General features: G+C 48.6%; 2 protein-coding genes across 3 annotated transcripts in view; both read left to right on the forward strand.

Moving 5' to 3' along the window:
• The window catches only part of FAM83H (family with sequence similarity 83 member H), a 35,276-nt gene extending 34,478 nt beyond the window's left edge, over positions 1 to 798 (forward strand). For both annotated transcript variants that reach the window (XR_011558770.1, XM_070748501.1), the window contains exon 6: positions 96 to 798. The gene's annotated coding sequence lies outside the window, so the exon portion shown is untranslated. The remainder of the gene's footprint in view (positions 1 to 95) is intronic.
• A 622-nt stretch (positions 799 to 1,420) lies between these two features.
• On the forward strand, positions 1,421 to 7,114 carry MAPK15 (mitogen-activated protein kinase 15). The gene is made up of 7 exons (XM_070748712.1): positions 1,421 to 1,596; positions 1,677 to 1,775; positions 1,907 to 1,936; positions 3,416 to 3,506; positions 4,715 to 4,845; positions 6,499 to 6,662; positions 7,081 to 7,114. Exons 1-7 carry the CDS (start codon positions 1,522 to 1,524, stop codon positions 7,112 to 7,114), a joined length of 624 nt encoding a protein of 207 aa, XP_070604813.1. The 5' UTR covers positions 1,421 to 1,521.
• Positions 7,115 to 10,397: the final 3,283 nt, after the last annotated feature.

Consider the following 10,397-nt stretch of genomic DNA (forward strand, 5'->3'; position numbering starts at 1 on the left):
TCTGCCCTCCAGAGTCTATGCAGATTTGAGTTCATTAAGTCAATTGTGATAGGTTTTATGCTATAATGACCTTTGTTGCTCCACTTCAACACTAGGTCAAAGAAGGCACGACAAATTCATTGAGGATCTCAACCCCTTGAGAAGTTCACCCTGTCCATGAGCCCCCAGAACCGGCCACTGAAGGCCCAGCCCTGGATCTTCCTGGAAAAGCTGTCCTAGACAACCTGCCCCTTCCTGGAGAGGCTTCCGAGGGGGGCTGAATGGTTTCGAGGGTTTCCTAAGGTCTCGCCCAACACGTGCGTCCCCTGAACCTTGGTCGGAGTTTCCAGAAACATCAGCGGACTCTCATGGACAGGATGTCGGACCTCCGGCGCAACCTGTTTCAGGGCACCCTGGGTGGTCTCAGCAGTCTGGTGCTGATTATTGGCTGGGATTCTTTGGGTAACAGACAAAGTTGCCACGTTATAAGGACTTTTAAAGTCCTGAGTGAAAGTCAGGGGTTTCGGCCAAGGAGCCGGGACCCAGAGACAAGTTACCTGAAGACTTCCCTTGCTCAGGCCGTCGCTGAAGTCTTCTTCCTGATTACGCATAAAACATGTCCATTACTTTGACATCTGCTTTCAATTGGGCAGTTCTTAAATCTTTGAAAAGGGGGCGGCAGAATTGATCTAAGACTATTTGGGAAGAAATGGGGTGGGTGGGAGAAATGGATTTATCAGTTGTCTAGAGGGATGATAATTCTGCTTAAAGCAGTTATAAATTCTGTGACTGGAATAAACTATGCAAATGTACATACAATTCTGGTCATTGCTTCTTAATTGTCAAGTATATGAAGTTTTATTTTGCATGGGTAGAGTTTCAAGTTTTAAGCTTGAGGAAAACAAAGGATGCCGTGGGTGGAGCCAGACAATAGCGAACCAGTAGTGAATTACTGGGTTTTTGAACAGTGGGATCTATAAAGTTCATTCAGTTGTCTGTTTCCTAGTTCAAAATTCTAAACACCAAGGCATTGCTGCCTTTGCATGAGGCTCAGGTTGGGACGATTTTGTTCCCTGGTTTGCATGATTAAGGCATAAACATGAGGTTGCTTCATCAGCACCAGCCAGGGGGCCAGGTGTACCACTAATAATAATAATAGTAATAGTAATAATAGTAATAATAATAATAATTAATAATAATAGTAAATGCTTATTTATAATGCCCTTTTAACCAAGGGCATGACAGCAACCAAGGGCAGACAGTTGGTCCAAGCTCCAGCCTCAGGTAAGGCGGGGCGGGGGGCGGGGCCCCTTTCGTGGCTGCCCCCCGGAGGGGAAACCGGAGTGCGGGCCCCGCCTGGAAACCCGGAGGGGGGGACGGAGGCCCACACGGAACCGGCAGAGGGAGGGACGGAGGCGGAACCCGAAAGGCGGAAGGGGAGGGGCCTCGGGGAGGGGAGCTTCCGCGGGGGAGGGGAGGGTGGCGCGTGCGCGGACCGGCCGTCGCCAAGGCAACCGCGTCAAGCGGCAACGGGGCCGGAGGATGAGCAGGTCGCCGGCCGAAGTGGAGGAGCCGGTGGCGCGGCGCTACGAGATCAAGCGGCGGCTGGGCAAGGGGGTGCGCGCCCGGGGAGGAGAGGGGGGCTTCCCTCGTAACCCCCCCCGCCCCCTCGCTGATCCCCGCCCCCCTCCCGACAGGCCTACGGGATCGTGTGGAAGGCGACGGACCGCCGAACGGGAGCCAGCGTGGCGGTCAAGAAGATCTTCGACGCCTTCCGCAACCGGACCGACGCCCAGGTGGAGCCCGCGGGGTGGGGGGAGGAGGGGTGGGCGGGTGGAGCTCGGAGGGGCTGGGGAGGCCCACGGTGGAACCCCCCCCGCCTCCCTCAATCCCCCCTCGCGAGCCTTCTGCTGCTCTTGCCTTGCAGAGGACCTTCCGGGAGATCCTGTTCCTCCAGGTGAGCCTCCGCCACGAGGGCCTTGTTTGGGGAGGGGGGAGGCGGAAGGGCCTTGTTTTGGGGTCAGCCAGGGGGGCTCCGGGCGACGCCTCCCCCTCCCGCCCCGTCCCCCCTCAGCCCTCGCCCTTTGTCTTGGGAAGCTGCCCCCCCCCAAAATAGTTGAAGAAGACAGACACCCGAGAGCAGCCAATCTTTTTAAATAGGTGTTTTGGCCAGTTCTATATATCAGCATTTTTGGATTTGTGTATGGGTTTCTATAGCTTTGTAAGAAATAATCGATTTTATATAAACGGTCGGCCACAGTCTATATAAAAAAGACTTAGAAGGGCTTGCTTGGTTGGTAACTGTTGAAGTGGCCAAGCTAACTGTTTATTTGCATTCTGCAAAAGCGAGAGACGCCCTATTTGCCGCAGATTGCAATAAGGACAATCATTAATTAAACTTCTTTGCTGCTGAATGAAATTGGGCAGCAGGCATCAAATGAAATTTCAGTAAAATCAAAAAAAGATAAAGATGATAAAGGGCGAACACGGTGCAGTCTAGTGGGGTGTCCCTTGCCGAAGGCCTGGCAAAGCAGAAGTGTTCCGTGGGCATATTGAGGCACAATTGTTTGTGCCACCATATTTTGAATCAGTTAAAGCTTCTGGCTGGTCTTGGAAAGCAGCCCCATGTAGAGTGTGCTGCAGTCAGTCCAGCTGCAATGTGGCTAGGGCACCTCTGGAGGCCCACCCTGCCCATCTGCACGAAAAGAGTTGTGTGAAGGCCTTCCTGGGGATGCCTGCTCTTCAGGCAGGAGCTGCCAATCCAGGAAGACACCCACCCACCCACCCCCACACCAGCATGGCTGGGGCAGAACCTGATGGTCACCCTTGGCCAGCCTGGAATCAAAAGATAAAATTGAAAGTACAGCTCTAAATCGGCGGGTGACCCGACCCAGATACTGTGTTTCCCAGGAAATAAGACCCTGTCTTATATTTTTTGAACCCTGAAATAAGCTCTTGACCTTGTAGCCATGCACTCCAGGCTTTGGCCCGATTGGGCTTTTTATTGGGGGTGTCTTATTTGGAGGGAAACAGGCCAGCTGTTGAAAAGAAAGAGAGTAGAATCCTGTGGTGCCCTACATGGGGTGTCTAGTGATTGGTCTCCACCCCCACCACCCCCAAAACCCAGGTTGAGCCTGCCTTAGAAAAAGAAGAAGAACCCCTTTGTAACGGTGGCCCTGATCCCCAGCTCAGAAGGATGGGATTGGTTATTGAAAGGGATGTCCAAGTGCCGCCGCCCCCGCCCCCCCTATGTTGGTTGAGGCAGGCAGGAGACCCTTGGGTCCCACTTGGGGAAAGGAGGGTCTGGCCTCCTCTTCCTGCTCAAGATCCCCACGGACAAGGCTGCTCTTGATGGGCCTTGGCCCCATTCAGCAGGGCTCCTCTGAGGGTCTTATGGGAGCCTAGGCCAGGGCTGTGTGGGTCTTATGTCTTGCAGGAGTTTGGAGGGCATCCGAACATCATTCAGCTCCTGAACGTCATCCGGGCTCAGAATGACAAGGACATTTACCTGGTCTTCGAATCCATGGGTGAGCTCTTCCCAGCTTCCCACCAGAGAGGGAGGGAGGCAGGCAGGCAGCCAGCACCACAGGAGTCTGTCCAGCCGGATTCGAGCCCTAGAAGTTTGCTTGTTTAAACTTTTTATTGCATTTTCATTTACAGTTATTTGTGTTGTTGTAAACACTTTGGGAGGCTTGTTTCCTGAAAGGAGGGATATAAAATAATTGTAATAAATGAATAAAATTCTAGGAGCTAGTCAGTTGCCAGGAAACCACACTGCCTCAAAGGCAGCAGATAAATGAATAAAAGCAAATTTGTAAATTTTATTTATTTTATTTATTTTATTTTTATTTATTTAGATTTGTATGCCGCCCCTCTCCGCAGACTCGGGGCGGCTCACAACAAAGTGAAAAAACAGTTTACAACAAATCTAAATTTCTACTAAAAACATTTAAAAGAAACCCCATTTTCTAAACACACATACATACACACATACCATTCATAAATTGTATATGCCCGGGGGAGATGTCTCAGTTCCCCCATGCCTGACGACACAGATGGGTCTTAAGGAGCTTACGAAAGGCAAGGAGAATAGGGGCAGTTCTAATCTCCGGGGGGAGTTGGTTCCAGAGGGTCGGGGCTGCCACAGAGAAGGCTCTTCCCCTGGGGCCCGCCAACCAACATTGTTTAGTTGACGGGACCCGGAGAAGGCCCACTCTGTGGGACCTAATCGGTCGCTGGGATTCGTGCGGCAGCAGGCGGTCTCGGAGATATTCTGGTCCAGTGCCATGAAGGGCTTTAAATGCTATTTCAAATGAAAGTTTGAATGGAAGATAACCTTGTGAAGATTATTATTATTATTATTATTATTATTATTATTATTATTCATTAGATTTGTATGCTGCCCCTTTCCGTAGATGATTTGCAAAGCCAGGGTCTTGAGTGGGTTAAATTGTTCAGCAATTTGCAGTTATTTCAGGGTAATTAAAATGTGTTAACAATAGAAGTATATAGAAGAATCTTTTAGCAGATTAGGGTTTATAATGGGAACTTATGCTCTGTCAATAGGAAACCTTGAAAACCAAAGCCAGATCTCACATTCCACAATGTTTGTGGTGTGTTCTGCACAAACGGTGCTAGCGAAATGTTTTGGCCTGCAGCCGCCCTTAGAACAATGTCTATGTATCGCAAGGACGATACAACACATTCACTGCTGCTTTTACGTCCCCTGTTTCAGAGACCGACTTGCATGCAGTGATCAAGAAGGGGAATTTGCTGAAAGACATTCACAAGTGCTACATCCTGTACCAGCTCTTGAAAGCCACCAAGTTTATCCACTCAGGAAATGTTATTCACAGGGACCAGAAGGTATTTATTTTATTTATTTATTAAATTTTAAGCCCTCCCTCTAATTCCTTCATGACTCTAGGCACTTAAAAATAAAAAGACAAAGGACTTAAAAAAACCCACACAGGTCACCAGAAGAACAGAACATCAGCCACAAACAACCACAACTAAGGGACCTCCACAACCCCACTGCCCCCAGGGCCCTGGAGAACAACAAGGCTTTTAATAATTTCCTAAAAGTCATAATGTGGAGAATCTTGTGAGAATCTCTGAGAGAAACAGTTCCAGAGGACAAGTATCGTAAGAGTAGGTACATTTCCTGGATACTCCAAGGTGACCCTGTTTAATCAGTGGGACCCAGAGTGTATATGCCCCGTTTGCTTGATTGTGCAGGCAGGTGAGATAAACAGTCCTTTCAGATAGCCAGACATTCTGCCAGGAAGAGTTTTATGAATGAGGAACAGAAAATGGAATTCTATTGGTTCTATGGCCCGCCAGCAGCCCGTGCAGCTGGTAGCTGGTTCCGACAGGGAAGAGGCTGATGGGGTGATGTCCAGTGGCCTGTGAAGCTGGCACCCAAGTCGGACAGCGGGGAGGCTGGAGAGGACTTGGTGCCAGAGGTGGAGATTTTGGCCGGGGCCTCCAGAAGCCCCCACCAGGGACAAGGACGAAGAGGAGGAGCCTATTGTCAATGCAGGGGCATGCAGCCAAGGGCTCCTCAGGAGGAGGTCTCCTTGGGAGTAAGGCTTGGGGCCAATTGGCCACTCCCCCTAGCCTGTTTAAGGAAGGAGCCTATTTAAGGGGTGAGCCAACCAAAAGGAGCCAATTTGCAGGAAGCAACTTCATATTCTTTCATATCTTGACTGCAGAAACGTCTGGTCAGCTCTTGTTCTCTCTCTCAGCATTTTCTTCCCGAAGATTTCGCCAACCACCGTAAGATTGCTGTTATCCACAAGACCCTTTGCTCAGAATTGAGTTATTATTTCGTGGACTTCTGCTGGCTGTTAATGAAGTTGAATTAACAGCTGGTGTTCAGCAAAGGCTGCTTTAAACTGTATTTGTATTTGTGTTTGACGACTAAGAAAGCTCATTAGTAGGATCAGCCCTAGATCTTGGGTTTCATGGCCCTTTTCTTGGCTAAATCCTAGACAGATACAAGAAGGGCAAAGGAAATTTTGCCCCTGGGCACCAGGGGAGTATTTTGGGATGGGGGTGGGGGTGGGATGCAGCCCAGTAATGGGAAGGAACATACTTTGGGGCTAAGGTCAGACAGTCTCCCCTCTAACATCAACGCCATTACATGCAGAGACTCCAGAAAATTAACTTTCACTTGGCAATTAAGGTTTAAAGCAAGCTTTATAAAAGAAGATTTTATATACAGTACTGGACAATGAGTTATTATTTCAAGGGAAAGGGGCCACGTTTTTCCCTCCTCTCCGAGGTACCACCCACCCTCCCCTCCAAAGACACGTCCTACGTCCTGCATTGAGGTCCTGAAATGCATTTATTTCATTAACTGGAAAGTTTTTTGTGGAGAAACTCTTATGTTTGATCTCCGCTATTCCAAAACGTTCCTTTTTCACCTCCTCTTAGTAGAATTGGGCATAGCTGGGTGGGTCAGGTGGGTCAGTGGTTGCATATGTCCCTCTTCTTTTCATCCCCCTTCACTTCCAGCCTTCCAACATCTTGCTGGACAGGGACTGCTTTGTGAAGTTGTGTGACTTTGGACTGGCTCGCTCCCTGGGCCAGATTGAAAAAGAGGAAGGCAACCCTGCGCTGACCGAGTACGTTGCTACTCGCTGGTACCGAGCCCCTGAGATCCTGCTTGCATCGAAATGGTAAGGAGTAGAATCCAGGTGAATCGGAGGAGGAGGAGGAGGAGGAGGAGGAGGAGGGAGAGTGGTTTCCTTTCCTCTTTGCTCTTTCTCCCCAGGGATGGAAGGGCAACACCCAAAGTCCCAAGCTTTCTTGAGGGGTTAAGGGGGATTAAACCAGCTGGAGCAGCGTCAGAGTGAAGTTATAGTTACGGTTTCATAATGTTAAATGCTTGTTAGATTATGACAGAAGAAGAATTTTTTTAAAAGGGCTTTGAACAACTCCTTTAAAGGCCTCCAACTGCATTTTGCTAATATTTGAGTTTATCGGCTCCTGAGTTATCCTTTAATTATGGGGAAACTCAAAAAACAGGAAAACCTCCAGCAGCGAGAGACCTCACAGCCCTGGAAAATATGCTAATTTTTAAAAACGCTTTTTCAGGTGTGACCTATGGATCCACCAGCTCCTCCCTTAACGGGATGTTTTGAAACAAGGAAACAGCCAGGTTGTTCCTGGTCCAAAATGGGGAGAACCGCTATGGGGTTTGCTGCTCTAATTCCTAAGCTGTACCCTCAAATTGGCTCAAGGTTTGCACAAATTTCAAATGGTCAATCCAGGAAGCCACAAACTCTGATTCCAGGGGAAAAGTCCCCTTCTTCCTCCTCCTCCTCCTCTTCTTCTTCGATCCAAGCTCTTGAGCGACACCCATCTCTTGGGTTGTTTTGTGGAGTGAGTGAGGCTTTGTGAGGGCCGGAGGAGACGCCACAAGCCCCCCGTTTTCCCCTTTCCTCCTTATCCCTGTTTCATTTCCAAGGAAAAACCATCTCGCCTAGATCCAGTTCCCCTTTTTCTGTGGCCTGTGCAGTGCACGCGCATGTGCTGCCTTCCTTCCTTCCTTCCTTCCTTCCTTCCTTCCTTCCTTCCTTCCTTCCTTTCCTCCCTTTGGCAGGTAGTTTACTCCCCGCTCCTTCTTTTTTGCCCTTGTAGTAACTTCCAAATCTCAAACAAGACCAGACGTGGTTCAATGTCTATTTTCTGCTTTTGATGTGCTTCTCTTCTCCCACTTCTTCATCCTCCACCTCCTTTTTCCTTAACGTTCCCAAAAAAATTCTGCCACAGTCATATTCCAGTATCGTGCGTACGCAATCCGGCCACTGTTGCTATGTGTAGTATTTAATATTTTGTGGGTATTTCCTTCTAATTATTCCTAGTAGAAAGAATTCTGGGCCCGTCAGAAGTGTATCTAACTGTTAGGATCCCACTTCAATGCTAATTCCTTCTGTATTCATTCATTCATTCATTCATTCATTCATTCATTCATTCATTCATTCAACTTCAGTGCCGCCCAATCCCGAAGGACTCAGGGCGGCTTACAAAATAATATAATATAATGCAAAAAGATACAAGCACCACGAAGGAACCCTGCATCCTTTTTGTACCTCGATTGTCATTGAAGGGAGGGCCACCCATTTCCCCCTGCTTTTTAATTTCCCAAATTAATCTGATATGTTCTGGTTATGTCCACCTTCTAACATGGCAGTCTTTTAAAGAGGAACTCAAAGTGCAGATTTTATTTTATTTTATTTATTATTATTATTATTATTATTATTATTATTATTCTGAGAGAGGCGGCATATAAACCTAATAAATTATTATTATTATTATTATTACAACTTTATAAATGCAGCGAGGTGTAAAGAAATCTAAATGGCTATAAAAAAGAACAGTTTCCTAAATCCCAAATCCTAGAGAGAGACTGAACGAAAACAAGAGGAATCGCAGGCCGCCACCCAGAACCGCTGAGCGAGCGATCGGTGCTCGGAAGCTGCTCCCGGGCTCTCTGGAGCAAACCAGGGGAGGAGGGCGATGGGCAGCAGCACAGCCTTCTGGCAGGGGGGGGGGGTGGCCTGGAAAGGTTCCCTTGCTCTCCCTTGTCGTGGGTTGGTTCCCCCCCTCCCTCCTCTCCGCGTCTCCTGTGGCCTTGCCTTCCAGTTTGCTTCCCAAATGGACCTTTCTCAAAATGTCCCTTAGAAACATAGAAGTCTGACGGCAGAAAAAGACCCCATGGTCCATCTAGTCTGCCCTTATACTATTTTCTGTATTTTATCTTAGGATGGATATATGTTTATCCCAGGCATGTTTAAGTTCAGTTACTGTGGATTTATCTACCACGTCTGCTGGAAGTTTGTTCCAAGGATCTACTACTCTTTCAGTAAAATAATATTTTCTCATGTTGCTTTTGATCTTTCCCCCAACTAACCTCAGATTGTGTCCCCTTGTTCTTGTGTTCACTTTCCTATTAAAAACACTTCCCTCCTGGACCTTATTTAAGCCTTTCACATATTTAAATGTTTCGATCATGTCCCCCCTTTTCCTTCTGTCCTCCAGACTCTACAGATTGAGTTCATTAAGTCTTTCCTGATACGTTTTATACTTAAGACCTTCCACCAAAACTCAAAACTCCCCCCACTGCCCCCTCCCTATGGGTGGCCAATTGGCAGCCTGGCATGTGGGGAGTCCTGTCCCTGCGACACTCGAGTGGCCGCGTGGGCCTTGGGCTCACCCCTCTTGAGTCCCAGTGGAAGTCACATAAGCCAAACCGGTTCCGACCGAAAGGGCTTTGGGTCCGTTCCAGCAAGCGTCACTCGGGCCGTGAAGCCTTTTCTTCTATGAGCAGTGAAATGTTTTCAAGGAAAAAGGCCAAGGAAGTTGAATGGCCTTTCGGAAAAGCAGCCTTCGGGATAGTTTCCGCAAGCTGTCCAATGGGTGTGAGTGCGTCTGTGTGTGTGTGTGCGAGTGAGTGAGTGTGCGTTGGTGGGTGGGTGTGCTCCTCTCTGGGTCGAGCTTGGCAGTTCACTCTCTCAGTGCACACAGCAACTTGCCTGTGAGATCATCTCGTACCAAAGAGGCTGCCTGGCCCAGGGGGCTACCCGGAGCTGACCCCCGGCTGCGGTGCCTGCTTTCACTGCCCCTGCCACGCCCGGAACATGACGGGGCGGGGCCTCTCTGGCAAGTCCCGCCTTCTCTTCCCTGATGAGCCACAGTCAGAGGCTGCCTCGTGGTTGGTGCTTGAGCGGGCTGCGATTATGTTTATGTTATGTTTATGTTTATTTAGATTTGTATGCCGTCCCTCTCCGCAGACTCGGGGCGGCTCACAACAAAGTGCAAAAGACAATTTACAACAAATCTAAATTTCTACTAAAAACATTTAAAAAAACCCATTTCTAAACACACACACATACATACATACCATTCATAAATTGTATATGCCCGGGGGAGATGTTGCAGGGGCAACAGCACTGAGTGGTTGATTCGGGTTGGATCTCTGGCGGTCGGCATCCTGTCTGCGGTGCCAGAACCTGCCACTCAGCAGGTAACACAACCCTAGAAAGACAGAAGGCGGACGGCAGAAAAAGACCCCCTGGCCCATCTCGTCTGCCCTTATACTCTTTCCTGTATATTTTATCTCAGGGTGGATCTATGTTTATCCCAGGTGCGTTTAAATTGAGAGACTGTGGATTTACCAACCACGTCTGCTGGAAGTTTGTTCCAAGCATCTACTACTCTTTCAGTCAAACCATATTTTCTCACGTCGCTTCTGATCTTTCCCCCAACTCACGTCAGATTGTGCCCTCTTGTTCTTGGGTTCACTTCCCTCCTGATGTATCGATCGTGTGTCCCCCTTTCCCTTCTGTCCTCCAGACTAGACAGATGGAGTCCATGAAGTCTTTCCTGATCAGTTTGATGCTTCAGACCTT

The sequence above is a fragment of the Erythrolamprus reginae genome, chromosome 3 (genome assembly GCF_031021105.1).
Source record: "Erythrolamprus reginae isolate rEryReg1 chromosome 3, rEryReg1.hap1, whole genome shotgun sequence".
NCBI lineage: Eukaryota > Metazoa > Chordata > Lepidosauria > Squamata > Dipsadidae > Erythrolamprus > Erythrolamprus reginae.